This window comes from Odocoileus virginianus, chromosome 6, assembly GCF_023699985.2.
Source record: "Odocoileus virginianus isolate 20LAN1187 ecotype Illinois chromosome 6, Ovbor_1.2, whole genome shotgun sequence".
NCBI lineage: Eukaryota > Metazoa > Chordata > Mammalia > Artiodactyla > Cervidae > Odocoileus > Odocoileus virginianus.
The window spans coordinates 32,578,923-32,595,195 of NC_069679.1; the positions used below are offsets into that span (position 1 = coordinate 32,578,923).

Here is a 16,273-nt window from a genome sequence, read left to right on the forward strand (position 1 = left end):
AAGGGAATCTAAGAATTAACCTAAAGAAAAGAACTTCACAGAGAAAAATTTTAAACTCTATTAAATAACAAAGGCATGCGTATGTGCATGCTCAGTCATGTCCAATTCTTTGTGACCCCATGGAGTATACTCCTCTGTCCATGGGATTATCCTGGCAAGAATACTGGAGTGGCTTGCCATTTCCTCCTCCAGGGGATCTTCTGGACCCAGGGATGAAACCTGTGTCTCCTCCCACTCCTGCAGTGACAAGTGGATTCTTTTACCGAGCCACCTGGAAAGCTCCTAAATAACAAATGAGTATGCATAAATGAAAAGATATTCTAAGTTCATGGAATGGCAAAACTCAAAATTATAAAGCAGCAATTCTCCCCTAAATCTATCTACCTAATGTAATTTCAATTTTCAAAATAATCTTTTAAGATACTAAATGTTATATAAAGTCTGTAAGTAATGAAGCAATTTTTAAAAAATGAGTGCATGTAAAACTGATGAAAATCTTAACAAGGTCTATGGATTGTGCTAATATCATTTTCCTGGTTGTGACACTGTTACTACAGTTAGGTAAGATATTGGAGCAAAATGGGTGAAGAAGGGTACATGAGAGCTCTCTGGTCTGGGTTTTTGTGGGTTTTTTTTTTTTTTTTTAGAACTTTCTATGGATCTTTAATCATTTCAAAGCAAAAAAAAGTATAAACAAAACCGTCACTAACCTTACTTTTCTTCCCTTAAGAAAAGGTTCCCAAAAGAACAGTCTACATACCCCACGATGAATCACAAATCCTATTCCACATTAATTCCCCTCCAATCCACTAATACACAGCAGCCAGAATCAACTTTTGAAACATCAACATTTAATCACGTCTTTAAAAGTCTCCCAGCGCCCTTAGATAAAATTCCACGTGCAGTTAAAGCAAAACCTCTGCTGTGATGTAACCCCTCTCCGGTGTCTTTCCACACCATCCTCTGTTTCGCCAAGCTCCACTCACACTCATGTTGCCCACATGCTAGTTCCCGAAAAAGAGCCAAGAGCTTTCCAGCTTTGAAACCTTCACATAAACCACTCCCCATACAGAGAGCAGGTAAAAAACAGTAATTTCATACGTGATCTCCACATTTCAAACCACACAGGACGCTGAATTCTGCAGGGTTTGATTAGCAGCTGAGTTGCTTCTCATACGGGCAACTCTATGCAGCTGTGTGTATGCCAGGAACTGACTGATTTAAGACCGGTTTCAGATGTTCCAAGTAACATCAGGAAGGCCAGCGAACAAACAGCACGTTTGACTGCTTACAGTGTGTGAGGTCCTTTTAATCCTCAAAACGACCACTTGCGCGAGAGACCAGGTTCCGATTCACAACTGAGCCTTAAAGGAGCTTAAGTAACCCGCCCAGGGTTGAATGGGAAGCGGTGGAGTTGTATTAAAAGCCAGGACTGTTCTTGACCTCTACTCGACACTGCCTTTCTTATTCTTCTCCTCTCGCCCACAAGCCTACGAGTGATCCAGGCAGGTAGCTCTTGGGGTCTGGGGCTGGAGCTCGGGCTTCACAGGATCCCGAGCTTCTCTCTCGCCGAGGACAGCGAAGAAAAGCAGAGGCAGAGGTCCAGCACTAGGCAACTCCAAGAGAGGCAGCGCAGACCGCGGGGGGCGGGCCAGCGGGTACTCACCTGGTGCTGGCTCTGCGGCCACCCTGGCACAACAGCCGGGATTTCCCCGACGCGGGTGTGCGCGCCGCGGAGAAGCTCCCGGGGAAAATCCCGCGGGCCCGTCCGCAGACACTGCCCAGATAACGCAGCGCTGGTACCATCGCCTGCGCCCCTTTCCCTGCCTCAAGCCCTAGAAGCCAGCCCTTGAGACCTGCAACGCCTGGGTCCCGGCGCCCTCTAGCCCCGCCCCCTAAGCAGAGACCAATGAAGAGAGCGCCTTCGCCCCACGTGGGCGCGGCCGCCAGTGGCCAATGGACGCGCGCGGCGGAGGGCGAAGGGCAGGCCTGCGCCGCCGTAGACGCTGGGACGCTAGCTTGCTCCTTCTTTTTGACGCTGTGAGTAGACGAGCTAGGCCCCGAGAGGGGCGGGACTAGTGGTGGTCACCCTCTCCCCTTTCCCTTCTCCCATCGCTTGATTAACTGAAAATCTGGCCCGCCGAGTCGCGCGTCCTCGAGCTGCACAGCCCAGCGGACTTAGCGCCGCAGGAGAAAGTCTGGAGATGATGATGGTGAAAATTCTCGTTTGGGCAGGCCCAGAGGCCCTCCTTTCCTCCAGCTAGGCCCTGCCCCCAAGGCCCCGCCCCGCGTCCCTCGTGGCTCCGCCCTCTCAACCTCGCGTCTTCCTAGCCCCGCCCCGCGCCCCTTGTGGCTCCTTGTGGAGAACCTCTGTCTCCAATGCGTCTCCTACTGAGCGGAGTGCTCACTAAAGGGCACTGTCCAGCCCTAACCTTCTCCAGACGGAGGCTCTGTCATGGCGACGCCTGACAGTCTGCTGTTTTCTGGCCATCCATATATGTGACTCCTGACATGTCATTCATTATTGGTCTTGTAAATATTGAGCGCATAAATGAACCAGGCGGCTTGGTCTCTGCCATCATTTAGCGATCTGTTTCCTTTTTTTTTTTTTTTTTTTTTTAATACTGGACTGACAGGTAATTTTAAATATGCTTTACGGGCCTGGAAACAATGTTTCACCTGTACATGTCACTTCACCCCTATTTAGCTGTAAAATGAGGGAAGTGTGCTGTGTAATCTCTGAAAGACCTCTGTTAGATTACGTGATCCTCTAGTTCTATGCCTAACTAACACCTGTTGTCAGTGTTTGATGGAAGTTGTTGTTGTTTTTTTTTTTTAATTTTTAGGGTCAGGACAGCTGAGCAAAACAAAAATAGAACGATGTAACTTTATTACTTTATTTGGATTTAGCAGATGGAGCAGTGGTAAAGAATATGCTTCCAGTGCCAGTGCAGGAGGCGCAGGTTCAGTCCCTGGGTCTGGAAAATCCCCTGGAGTAGGAAATGGCAACCCACTCCAGTATTTTTGCCTGGAAAATTCTGTGGACAGAGGAGCCTGGCGACCTGCAGTCCATGGGGTGGCAAAGAGTCCGACACCGCTGATCACCCCATGGGCACTAACTTTATAGCTGGAAGGACTTACACTTGCCTGTCTGAATTTGGCTCCAGTTATTAGTCGAATAGCTTGGGGAAGTGGAGTCACAGGGGAAGCCCCCCACTCTGTGAACTATGAGTGATGTAGAGTCCCCCTCATAGGACTTTTGTGTGGATTATGCAAGATAAGGCTTATCAGATGCTTAGCACAGTAAAGTGCTCAATAAAATGATGGGTTTTATTATGTTTATATGGTTTTTATCACCTGGATAGTTATACATATTTTCTTTATTTGTGAAAATAATGTGGAATGTTGCCTGCTTGTTCATCACAAATGAAAAATAAGATATGATTCATTTTTTAGTTCACTTTTTAATTTTTTATTAGAAATTTTTTAATATTTTGAATTTTGAGTTAATTGTAGATTTCCATGCAGTTGTAAGAAACAGTAGAGATCCTGTGTACCCTTTACCCAGTCTTCTCAAATAGTAACATCTTGTAAAAGTTTGATACAACAGCATAACCAGGAATAGCCCATGGATCTTATTTAGATAGCCTGTTTTGCATTTGTGTGTGTGTTTAGTCCTGTACAGATTTTATCACACCTGTCTAGATTCTTATTTTTGTTTTTTTGGTCATGCTGTGGGGCTTGTGGGGTCTTAGTTCTCTGACTATGGATGGAACCCTGACCCCTGGCAGTGAGAGTGTCCCAACCACTGGACCACCAGGGACCTCCCCTTGTGTAGAATGTTGTATCCATCCCAGGCAAGCTATAGCACAGATCCATCACCAAGATCCCTGCAGCAAGGCACCCTCTTCCCTATTCTGTTCTCACTTTCTAAAATTTTGACATGTCAAGAATGTTACATAAACAAAATTATATAGTATGTAACTTTTTGGAATTGACTTTTTCACTTAGCATTATCCCATGAGATCCATCCAAATTGTTGCACGTACTAATGGTTCATTCTGTCATATTGCCGAGAAGTATTTCATGGTTTGAATGTACCACAACATGCTTAAACCATTCACCCTTTGGAGGATATCTGAGTTACTTCTAGGTTTTTTTTGCTATTTCGAATAAAGCTGCTATGAAACTTAGTGTACAGCTTTTTGTGTGAGCCTGTTTTTGTTTCTCTGGGATAAGTGCCCAAGAGTCCAATTGCTGGGTCATCTGATAAGCACATGTTTAGCTTTGTAAGAAAGCACCAAACTCCTTTCCAAAGTGGCTGTACCATTTTACATTCCCACCAGCAATGTTGAGTGATCCAGTTCATCTTCAGTGTTGCCAGCTTTTGGTACTATTTTTTACTTTAGGTACTGTTTTTTATTTTAACCACTGCACAGGATTATAGTAGATTTGTTACTAGGTTGAGTATAGAATTATACAATCTAGGGTATGTGGTCAGGCTTTCATGAATCAGTCCATAGTAGTGGCTGTTTTACTCTTCTGTGATTTTGAGCTTTGAGCTTGAACTTCCTAGTTTAGCAAAGTGAAAGAACTCAAAATACACACGTACTTCTTATAAAATTTTCTCTGCTTAACTTCTCACCTAGGCTTGACTGTACATTAATTTGTTTCATCTCGATTATCTCAAATCAAGAACTCACCTTACATTCATTGACCCTGTAATGTCTTTGGCTAGAGACATTTGTTTTCTGGCCACCACACCCTCCTGAAGCTAAGAATTCATGTTCACCTTCCATCTAGGTCAGAGCCCATAAGAAGTTAGTTCAGTGAGTGTCAAGTGATACTGGCCGAGGGTAACTTTGGGGACCTTTGCTTCTAATTCCTAAGGAAGTGCTCTGTCACTTTATTTCACTAGACTCTAGATACATCAGGAATAAGAACTGGCATCAGTAATGGATGATTTCCAGTGAAGTGGGGTTATAATCTGGGGGGTAAACTCTCCAATTCTGATACCACCTCACCCTTCTCTCCACACTTTCACTGCCCTCAAGAACAGGTTGGCTAGTTTAGTCTTTTTGACCCCTGAATTAGCCATCATTTTGAATAGCCCACCTTAGTAATTATGTTTAATATGTAAAAAGAGAACTTGCAGTTTTTAAAAGAAACTTGTTTTTATGCAAATTGGAGAACTCTCCATCTCCTGTTTTGAGGCACACATTAGAGGTCCGGCCTTCTCTAAGTCAACAAAACTTTTGGAAACATCTGTTAAAAGCTTATGGCTCCAAGCCATATTATGATAGTAGGAAGAATTTTTAAAATAATTTGAATTCCTGAGTTATTTATCACAGCAGTAACTTAGTAATGTTTGTTTTTTAACTTGAGTTTGAGTGGTTTCTTTTAATTTGTGTGCCTAGTCACTCAGTTGTGTCTGACTCCTTGCGACCCCATGGACTGTGGCCTGCCAAGTTCTTCTGTCCATGGAATATTCCAGGCAAGAATGCTAAAGTGGGTTGCCATTTCCTTCTCCAGGGGATTTTCCCAACTAGGAATCAAACCCGAGTCTCCTGTGTCTCCTGCGTTGCAGTTAGATTCTTTATCTGCTGAGCCTTCCCGGAAGCCCTTCTTTTAATTTATTAAAGCTAAATTCACCAACTCACCACCAGAGGTCTCCTCTTTCCCTCTAGAAAGCATTCTTAAGAGGTTCAGTTCAGGTCAGTTCAGTTCAGTCGCTCAGTCATGTCCGACTCTTTGTGACTCCATGAATTGCAGTACGCCAGGCCTCCCTGTCCATCACCAACTCCCGGAGTCTACCCAAACCCATGCCCATCGAGTCGGTGATGCCATCCAGCCATCTCATCCTCTGTTGTCCCCTTTTCCTCCTGCCCCCAATCCCTCCTAGCATCAGGGTCTTTTCCAGTGAGTCAGTTCTTCTCATTAGGTGGCCAAAGGATTGGAGTTTCAGCTTCAGCATCAGTCCTTCCAATGAACACCCAGGACTGATCTCCTTTAGGATGGACTGGTTGGATCTCCTTGCAGTCCAACGGGCTCTCAAGAGTCTTCTCCAACACCACAGTTCAAAAGCATCAATTCTTCTGTGCTCAGCTTTCTTCACAGTCCAACTCTCACATCCATACATGACCACTGGAAAAACCATAGCCTTGACTAGATGGGCCTTTGTTGGCAAAGTAATGTCTCTGCTTTTTAATATGCTGTCTAGGTTGGTCATAACTTTCCTTCCAAGGAGTAAGCATCTTTGAATTTCATGGTTGCAGTCACCATCTGCAGTGATTTTGGAGCCCCCCAAAATAAAGTCGACACTGTTTCCACATCTATTTCTCATGAAGTGATGGGACCAGATGCCATGACCTTAGTTTTCTAAATGTTGAGCTTTAAGCCAACTTTTTCACTCTCCTCTTTCACTTTCATCAAGAGGCTTTTCAGTTCCTCTTCACTTTCTGCCATAAGGGTGGTGTCACCTGCGTATCTGAGGTTATGGGTATTTCTCCTGGCAATCTTGATTCCAGCTTGTGCTTCTTCCAGCCCAGCGTTTCTCATGATGTACTCTGCATATAAGTTAAATAAGCAGGATGACGATATACAGCCTTGACGTATTCCTTTTCCTATTTGGAACCAGTCTGTTCCATGTCCAGTTCTAACTGTTGCCTCCTGACCTGCATATAGGTTTCTCAAGAGGCAGGTCAGGTGGTCTGGTATTCCCATCTCTTTCAGAATTTTCCACATGCTTGAATTCATTTGAAACTCTCAGTATCAATTAATTAACAAAATTACAGTTGAGAATGCAAAAACCTACCAGTTATTTTTTTTAGGTTTACTGAAAAATAAAAACTTAATTTTCATGTTTAAATTATTTTGAATATAATATCCAGTATTTCTAGAGATCATAAGCTGAAGTAAATTTGATCTTTCTCTTAAGCTGAAAGATAAGGTTGACCAAAATGAATCAAGTGACTTCAGTTTTCATACTTCTCTAATTTTTCTGCTTAATGACAGTTTGTTTCTGCATGAAAATTTATCAGCCATTGAAGATTGTTAATTCCAAATATTTATTGAGCTTGCATTAGGGGATCGTGCTGTGTCCGGTGTTAGGGATAATTGACATGAATGTGTGATTTTTGCTCTTCGTTTTGCTCTGCATACTTTTCTTCAAATCTTTAAATATTTATTGCTTGAATGAATAGATGGATGGAGATGGTATTTGAATAGTCTTGAGGTTGGGAAAGATTTCCATAGTGGGGACAGGGAGGACACTAGGAGGGAACTAGGAGGGAGCAGTCTGAGATGAATCTGGAAAGACCCAATTTGTGAATATGGTTGGCAGCCAAAGGAGTTACTGAAGTGGGCATGGGTGGTGAGAGATTAACCAAAAGCGGTGAAGGTCTGAGAATGTGGGCGGAAGTGTTTATAGCATGGGGACAAGTTGGTAGTAATGAAGGCAGAGTAATGGCGGAAACGCAGGGAAGAAGGTAGCCGACGACCCCAGGGTACTGTCCTCAGACCACAGCTCTCGTTGTTCACAGCCTCAACATCCTCCGGCATTTCCTCAGCTCAGGACTCTTTCTAGTCCTCTTCTTTTTCTTGGGTCCTAGAACCATTCAATGACTGAGGAAAGAGCCCTTGACTAACAGGGGCGAAAGCTAGGTTCAGGTTTCAGCACTGCACTGCTAACAGTTAGCCATGAACCACTGGGCAAGTCCCTTTAAACACATGCATATACTAATACCCCACCTTCTTCCAGGATTTTAGGGTGTCGGTGAGTTACTTAACATCAAGGCTTCAGTTTCCTCATCTCTGAATGACCCTCATTCTTGCTGCTGCTGTCTGAGTAATATTCCTGAAGCATAGTTCTGACCATGCCAGTGCTCTGTGCTGAAAACTCAGTGACTCCTAGCTACCTGCAGAAGCCAGATTCGCTGGCTGATCACAGGAGACCTTTCCCACTGTGGCTGTGTACATTGTCTGTCTCCTCATGACCCCCATGTTCTAAGCCAACTGAACTACAGTAAGCCTTAAACGTTCCCACCACAGCTAGTCACCTGACCTACCTTTTCTTGGCATCTCTGTCTGTTGAAATCCTGGTTTGTCTTTAACTCTTTTGAGGTATTTTTCAGGTTCCATCATTTATTTTAACTACCTGATGACTTGTTTTAACTCACTCTACCCTGCATTAAGTTGTCAGCTCTTCAAAGACAATGTGTCATTTGTCTGTGTTTTCCCCCCACCTGGCACTTTAAGTCAGGTTGAGACCCAGTTCTGAAATCACTTTCTCAACTCATGGTTATGGATTTTTACAGCTGGAAATCATCTGAGCAAATCATCTCATTTTATAAATGAGAAAACCAAGGGTCAGAGAGGTTAAGTTGCTTGTCCAGTCTTTCCCAGCTGCCCTGGCATAGTTCTTGGTTTGCACTGTTCTAGGGACACTGCTTACAATCTTGTCATAGGAAGATCTAGTTCCATGATTCCTCTCCTTTTCTGGATGTAAGTGTCTTAACCTTGACACATTGCTCCTTAGATGACTTTAGTTTGTCATTTTGATACTGGAAATGTGGGTCGGGACTGGAAGTGGTTTCGGTAAATCTGTAGCTGCACTACCTGAATGGACACCAGGTGGCGCCACTGCAGGCGGACTCCAACTGAAGATCGAACAAGTATGACAATGTCAAGGCTGGGAGGAACCATAGAGACCATCCAATTCTGTCTCTCGTCCTTTGCAGCAAAAGAAACCAAAAAAACAAACAGCAGTAACTTGCTCAGTAACTATTGAGGGGTAAGTGAGTCAGCTTTATCATCACAAGAGCATTGAGTTTGAAGTTGTGAAGTAAGTTACTGTATGTATGGATTCTGATTGCCAACTGATGATCTAATATGAATACTATTTTATGTGTCTAGAGCAAATGATGCTGTTTGGAAAAATTTCCCAGCAGCTCTGTGGCTTAAAGAAACTCCCATGGTCATGTGACTCCCGATACTTCTGGGGCTGGTTGAATGCAGTGTTTAATAAGTAAGTTACCCTTACTAAAGTGAAGAAACATGGAGATTGTTTCAGCTCAATGAATTCCCAGTGGCTAATTTGGTTTTCTTATATTTCAGATGTTATTTGTGTTGTGTATGCAGTATGGTCCTAATTTTCTTTTTTAAAAAATTGATTAAAGACCAAAAAAAGATAGGTTATAGACTATTAACTGTAACTGACTGGGTTGCAGGACTTCAGTGATTCTTTTTATTCATTCTTTCAGTGCTTTTCAAGCTTTTTGAAATGATCTTTTATTATTTTTATAATCAGAAAAACTCAGTAATGTTAGAATATTTTATTCTGTGACTTAAGCAATGTAGTTAACCTTTTGAATATTATCAAGTGAATTCAAGTTTTAAAAATGTTATTTGGTGGCATGCTTATTTTGAAACTGGCAAAACTAACCTCCTCATTGCTTAATACAGCATTAATACCACTAACTAGAGAAAAAGGCATGTGTAAAAATTAATAGAGATCACTTAAGGACATTAATTTGAACAAATGTTCAAAATTATTCCCTTTTTTAATCTTTTATCATTAATAAAAATTATAGCCAAGGGTTGTCATTCGTTCAATACATAGTTACTGAGTATCTCCTGGAGTCAAGCTACTGTGCTGCATACGAGTCAATGAAGACCCATCTCTGCCTGATAAACTCAGATTAAAAAAAAAAAATGCTTTGGCAGCATTCGCTTGAAAACAAAAGCAAAAATGGTAGCAAGTAGAGCTACCATTGAATGTTTTCTTTACATGGATTTTTCTCCCTCCTCATCACATGAAGTGAAAAGTAGTTGCTATTCTGTATGTATGTTGGTGAACATAGCTAAGAAGCTAGGGACTATAGTAAAAACTAGCTGCTTTTGTTCTCGTCCGCAGAGTGGATCACGACCGCATCAGGGACGTTGGTCCTGACAGGGCGGCGTCAGAGTGGCTGCTGCGCTGCGGGGCCATGGTGCGCTACCACGGCCAGGAGAGGTGGCAGAAGGACTACAACCATCTCCCAACAGGCCCTCTGCACAAATACAAGATTCAGGCGATTGACGCCACTGAGTCCTGTATCATGAGCATTGGATTTGATCACATGGGTAAGTCCTCTACCACTTGTTATGGGAAATGCGGGTGGTTTGCAATGACCTTTGGTTGCAGTTGACTCACTTTTATAGTCATACGGGTGTCCTTCTCGTCCTTCTCAGTCCAGTCCAGCTTGTATCTTCGTGTGTGTGATATTTATTTTTAAGTTACACAGAGGTTACAAGTACCCTCCTCTCCTTTCTCTCCACACTAAGCCATGGTTTATCGACTTAATATTTAAGGTCTTGTTTGTCAAACTATCTTTGTCAAACTTCTGTCATTGAATAACCCTGACTAATACAGAAATAATTATATCCACACAGCCTCTGCTTGTGTGGGCATTTCATTCCTCACTGCATGGGCATCTGACTGTAGAATGGCCTTGTGTGTCAGCACAACCCATGTAGTGAATACTTTGTGTGGTTAATAGGGTGACTAATTGTTCCAGTTTTCCTGGGCTTAAGAGGTTTCCTAGGACTTAGGACTTTCAGTCCTTACACCAGAACAGTCCTGGGCTAACTAGGAGAGTTGATCATCTTAATGGTAAAGCAAGTTCTTAAACTGTACTTTTTTCCCCTCCAGAAGGCCTACAGTATGTTGAAAAAATAAGACTATGCAAGTGTCACTATATTGAGGATGGTTGTTTGGAGAGACTTAGCCAACTTGAAAATTTACGAAAAAGCATGTTGGAAATGGAAATAATTTCATGTGGGAATATCACAGACAAAGGTATCATTGCTTTGCATCATTTCAGGTAGGTGGTCAGAGTCAAAATGGAAACTTGATAATCATGTTAAGGTGAATAATCAGTTAAAACAGTTGAGAGATGGTATCTTTTTTTAATTCTGAAAAACAGAATTTAAAAAAAATGATTTAACCTTCAGCCACAATACTTTAAAACAGTTGAAGTTATCAACTTTAATATCTTATCGTTGTATTGCATTTTTTAGGAAGCATCTTTTTTAAAAAATCAATTACATAAAGCACCTAGTATGATGCCTATTACAGTTGTTGGTGCTCTCAGTAAACATTAGCTATTATACTTCCTCCTCATCTTTTTTTTTTTCCTCCTCATCTTTTAAAGTATTTTTCCCCCATGTTCTGCCAATAAACTCAGCATCACAGGAACTTTGACAAATTTTAAACATTAGAACCAAAAGTACAAGATTGTTTGTCTCTTACACTAATTCAGGCTTTGTGGCTTCATCTCTTAATAGAAACTTGAGTTGTTTTAAGAACTTCCCCAGTTTCTTTTCCTTTCTAGGTTAAGATTCATATTTTTAAAATTCAATTTCATTTAAAATAAAAGCAGAAACATAACACAGTTCACCCATTTTTCCTGCTTCTCACCCCATCTTGGTAATAACCACCAATCTGTTTTGTGTATCTATGAGCTTGCTTATTTATTTTTAGCTTCCACATATAGGAGATCATACAGTATTTGTCTTTCTCTGACTTACTTCACTTAGCATAATATCCTCGGGGTCCATTGGGTTTGCCGTCAATGCAGAATTTTATTCTTTTTTATGGCTCAATACTACATATATGCATATACTGTATTTCCTTTATCCATTGATCATCAGTGACCTTTCGGTTGTTTCTGTATATTGACTGTTGTAAATAATGCTGCACTGAACAGGGCTGTGCAGATGTCTTGTTGAGTTAGTGTTTTTGTTTTCTTCAGATAAACACTGAAACATAGAATTGTTGAATCATATGGTAGTTCTTTTTTAATTTTTTGAGGAATCTTTATGCTGTTTTTCATATGACTGTCCCAATTTACAGTCCCATCAACCATGCACCAAGTTTCCCTTTCCTCTACATTCTCACCAACACTTATTTCTAGTCTTTTTTATAATAGCCATTCTAACAAGTGTAAGGTGCTATCTCATTGTGGTTTTGATTTGTATTTCCCTGATAATGATGTAGTGTATCTTTTCATGTACCTGTTCTCCATCTGTATGCCCTCTTTGGAAAAACGTCTATTCAGATGTTTTGCCCATTTTAAAAATTGGATTGTTCGGGTTTTTTGCTATTGAGTTGTATGAGTTTATACATTTTGGATATTAGCCCCTTATCAGATATATGACTTGCAGATATTTTCTCCTGTTCAGTAGGTTGCCTTTTCATTTTGTTAATGGTTTTCTTTGCTGTGCAGAAACTTTTCAACTTGATGCAGTTCCACTTGTTTATTTTTGCTTTAATTGTTTTTACTTTCAGTGTCAAATTAAAAATATCATAATTACAACTGTCATATTTTATATTTAGCATGCAAAGGAGTTCTATGCCATAATATACATATTTGGAAAAACTCAGCAGAATTATTGACATAACCAGAACTAAACTTTCCAAAGTCTAGATTAGTTCCTAGCATGAATTTCATTTAAAGTAGTACTCTAAGACTACTGTTCTAAAAGTCATTTTGAATGTGTAGGATGATATGAACATACACTGTGTGTAATTTCTTAAAAAGCCAATAAAACAAGTTTATTTCTAATGTTATAAGAGTAAAGGTCAAATTACATTAACTTTTAAAAATTTCTTTTTTTTACAGGAACCTCAAGTATTTGTTTCTAAGTGATCTGCCTGGAGTAAAAGAAAAAGAAAAAATTGTTCAAGCCTTTAAGACATCACTGCCTTCTCTGGAGCTAAAATTAGACTTGAAATAAAATATTTCAATAAGTATCTTAATTCAGTGTTAGAGTATCATTTTAAATTGATCTTTAACAGCAATAAATATTATATAATTATCAGCAGAACTATAAGGATGTTATGACATTCTAGCAGAGTCCATCATGTAGAAAATAAACATTCAGATGTGATTCACTAAAATTACTAAGTTGTAAGTAAGAATTTATGTACACTAAATCATATTAAGTGCAAATCAGATACCCTTTTAATTTTAATATATTATTTATTTTATAATGGTATCTATATAAATATCTGATATAGATACTTAAGTTCTTTAAAATTATTTAAATGTACAGTACAGATATTTATTTTTTGACAGTAATTTGTTTCATTTTAAAGTTATTGAAGCATGTCACTATAAATGTACAATTATGAAAAACTGAAAGCTAAATTTCAGATTCATTGATGGAGTCAATTATGCAAAGTAATCAGAGGTTATTGGAGCATTCCCATTTCTTCCCAGGATTTGTATGCATTTCTCATGATCCTGCATATCTGTGCTCTTTGTAACATACATCCTTTCTCTGAATAAACAGTTTCTGGCTAATTTGTCTAGTCTGTAGGCTTAATCTGGTGTTTTATTAAAACTAAATATAAATACTTGGCTGGATTTAAACAACTTTGCTTATTCCAATAAACCAGAGGAAACAATGATGAAGACCAGCACAGCTTTACCTATTTTTTGCTTAAATTTAAAAACTGCTTAAAGAGGAAAAATTTAACATGTCAATTAGAATTTGTATTCCCTCACATATGTTGGATAGTATTTCCCATGAGTATGAGCACAAAATTCACTTTATGTCTAGAACACAGTGATAATGAATATCATAAATAGATAAAATCAGATCTTTATTTTTACCTGTTTGAAATGGCCCTGATTCTATTATTGTTAGTTATATACCAACTTGTTTGTGGATGTCTGTATGTTTGAACATTATTCTGTTGGATATAACCTTGACTGGGGATAGTTTTAAAATAAACACTTTCTGCGATGCACCCTTATAGTATAAAAATGAATTTTCATTGTTTAGAAACTGGATTATGTAAATAGCATGTGCCATAAATTATATACTATTTACTAATATAATTGCCACTGTCATTTAAAAAATCAATGTTTGTCTCATGTGAAACTGGTGATTCCGTGATGAAGAAAGGCTCATGGATATGGTTAAGTATAAGCATACATTTTATAGAAGTCAGAAAAAAATGACCACTTCTATCTCAGATTTGTTTGATTACTATGTGATGAAGCAACTGATTGACCACAAGTTAGTCTGGAGATACTTTTCTATTCTGAATGGGATTCTTTAAAAATACTGGATAAATTAGGCAGCTACAGTCATCTGCCTCGTCAAGTGCATTGTTAGGGGTAAGGAAAAAAGAAAATACAAAATTTACACCATTGCAGAAGTTGGATGTCCTTCTTAGTCATTTGAATCAAGTCTATGTAACAAGAATTAGATTATATTGTGACTGGTTATTTAGCCCACTGTCAGCTCTATGCAAGAAGCTACATACATCAGGAAGCCTCAGGCTATCTGGCTGGGTAGTCAAAATTATTGAACAGATGCCAGAATTTGGTAGATCACTGTGCAGTAAGTGAAAAGCCAAATGCTGTCATGAAGAAAATTAATATAGCAGTAAACTGAAGTGCAGAAGAAATGTTTTGAAGATACAGTAAACAGTAAAGTACATCTTCAAAAACCATGGCCGAGAACTGCTACAAAATAGCAGCACATCAATCAAAAATGGGGTTGAGCAATAAGAAACAGACATCAGCTTCATACTGCCCTTATGTCCAGGGGACAAAGATGAAAAAGCTTTTTGAATAGAAACAATAGGCCAAATCAAAGGTAATTATATGTCATCATTTTAAGTATCACTGTACAAAGCTAGCAATTCTCAATAATATCACTTTGGCCTATTAGCATTTAGTTGTTAGGTTAGTATATATACACACATATAGGCATGTGCAGTATACACATATATACAACATATACATAGAGTATAAAAAGATATTTCAGGGAAAATATCAACTTAAAACATAATGTCTCTTACGACCCAAGTGAAAGTTTATAAGCAGTTTCTTCCAAAACCCAAATCATTGTATATAATCCCGCCTGTTGCTTTGTCTCCAGGTCTGAGGCTGAACTGGAGAGAATGGAGTATTAATTACTTTCAGGCTGGCAGGATCAGTTCTTGCAAAGCCTGTAGATCTTGTTCTACCCCTTGGTCAACAACCAAGCTTCATGCCATTGTTTGTAAGGGTAACTGGGTGAACAAATGTAGACAGATTATAGTCAACCCATCTTGCCTGCAAAAATGACTAAGATGCATCATTTACCAAAGACCAAAGTATATGTAAGAAGTGTCTATAAACACATCATTAAATATATAAGCAGATAAATTACAGTCCTTTTATGATAATCCATATGATTTTAAATATTTTGAATGACTCAAATATTCAAGAAGTTTCCATATATAAAAATCAAGAACTAGAACAAGCAGGAAATGGAATTTTAAACATTTTGCTTTTCAGAACTAAATCCCTCCTTAAATATGACGAGAAAATCTCAAGAGGCAGGAGATAGGACTCAAAGCAACAGAGATCCAAAAAAAAATATGTGGGCATTCTGTAATCCATTTTCACTTGTTCTATCTGGTACGATTATAGCATAAATCTTTTTTTTTTTTCTTGCATCTCTATTTTGCCAGAGGTATGGGCGAGTACAGTAGATACAGTTTATATTCTGTCCATCAGCTCAGCTACTTAGATACAATAAAAATACAAGTGAAAATCCAAAGAAGTTGTTCCTTTCTGTTATGGACGGCATCGTCATGCATGGAAGACTGCCTCTGGAATTTTCCTTCACATCTTGCTATGTGGCCTCCCCCACTTAGCTACTTAAGTTTTCTCCTGAGGCTTTTTCCAACATTGTGATTGTTTTCAACCATGTGTGTTTTATTCAAATTGATGATCAACTCTTTTTTTATCATCAATCTCCAAGCTCTTTAAATATTTGGAAAATGGTAGTTAAGTTTCTTGGTGTTATAGCAATACTTCTTGTTATCCAGAGCTGGAAGGATGCTGCTGCTGGTCAGCTGAGGTAGGCACTGCAACTGAAAATATGAAACAGAATTACGTTCAGTGCCACACACTTTCTTCATTATCCATAACACATTCAAAAAAAGGTAAATAATTTTTTCAGCACAGAAATACTCTTTCTGCATAGAATCCGGGATCTGAGAGAGAACAGAATGTTTACATCTGGACTTCAGGGGCTCCAATCAAGATGGAGAAACTGAGGGACATGGAGCTCACCGCCTCCTATAAATCTGGTCTCTGCTTTTCAAGGTTTATTGTTTATTATAAAGCAAAACTGTACATTAAAGGAAATTTAGAGGATATGAAAAGAAGGAGAAATCTACATGTTAACCTTATTGGGGAAAAATCACAGATTCACAGGAGTTAAG

General features: G+C 39.4%; 3 protein-coding genes across 8 annotated transcripts in view; 1 reads left to right on the forward strand and 2 right to left on the reverse strand.

The window, feature by feature from the left end:
• The window catches only part of L2HGDH (L-2-hydroxyglutarate dehydrogenase), a 49,046-nt gene extending 46,801 nt beyond the window's left edge, over window positions 1–2,245 (reverse strand). The window contains exon 1 of the mRNA XM_020900977.2: window positions 1,667–2,245. Within this exon, the coding sequence (XP_020756636.2) occupies window positions 1,667–1,806 (140 nt within the window). The 5' untranslated portion in view covers window positions 1,807–2,245. The remainder of the gene's footprint in view (window positions 1–1,666) is intronic.
• On the forward strand, window positions 1,953–13,795 carry DMAC2L (distal membrane arm assembly component 2 like). 3 transcript variants are annotated; one of them, XM_020900980.2, is made up of 6 exons: window positions 1,997–2,040; window positions 8,632–8,791; window positions 8,914–9,025; window positions 9,914–10,122; window positions 10,691–10,862; window positions 12,663–13,795. In XM_020900980.2, the coding sequence occupies exons 3-6, from the start codon at window positions 8,919–8,921 to the stop codon at window positions 12,775–12,777; spliced, it is 603 nt and encodes a 200-aa protein (XP_020756639.2). In that variant the 5' UTR covers window positions 1,997–2,040; window positions 8,632–8,791; window positions 8,914–8,918; the 3' UTR covers window positions 12,778–13,795. The 3 variants fall into 3 exon arrangements, with proteins under 3 accessions (XP_020756638.2, XP_020756639.2, XP_020756640.2); XM_020900981.2 differs by having other exon boundaries at window positions 2,007–2,040; window positions 8,739–8,791; XM_020900979.2 differs by lacking the exon at window positions 8,632–8,791 and having other exon boundaries at window positions 1,953–2,040.
• Window positions 12,283–16,273, reverse strand: part of CDKL1 (cyclin dependent kinase like 1) — a 52,560-nt gene continuing 48,569 nt past the window's right edge. For all 4 annotated transcript variants that reach the window (XM_070469101.1, XM_070469102.1, XM_070469100.1 and 1 more), the window contains one exon: window positions 12,283–15,919. In XM_070469101.1, the coding sequence (XP_070325202.1) occupies window positions 15,812–15,919 (108 nt within the window). In that variant the 3' untranslated portion in view covers window positions 12,283–15,811. The remainder of the gene's footprint in view (window positions 15,920–16,273) is intronic.

Bases quoted from the DNA above. Each gene is read 5' to 3' on its own strand.
- DMAC2L (XM_020900979.2), top strand. From the start codon at position 8,919: ATGATGCTGTTTGGAAAAATTTCCCAGCAGCTCTGTGGCTTAAAGAAA. The intron at 9,026-9,913 runs GTAAGTTACCCT...TCTCGTCCGCAG, and splicing joins TTGAATGCAGTGTTTAATAA to AGTGGATCACGACCGCATCA. The intron at 10,863-12,662 runs GTAGGTGGTCAG...TTTTTTTTACAG, and splicing joins ATTGCTTTGCATCATTTCAG to GAACCTCAAGTATTTGTTTC.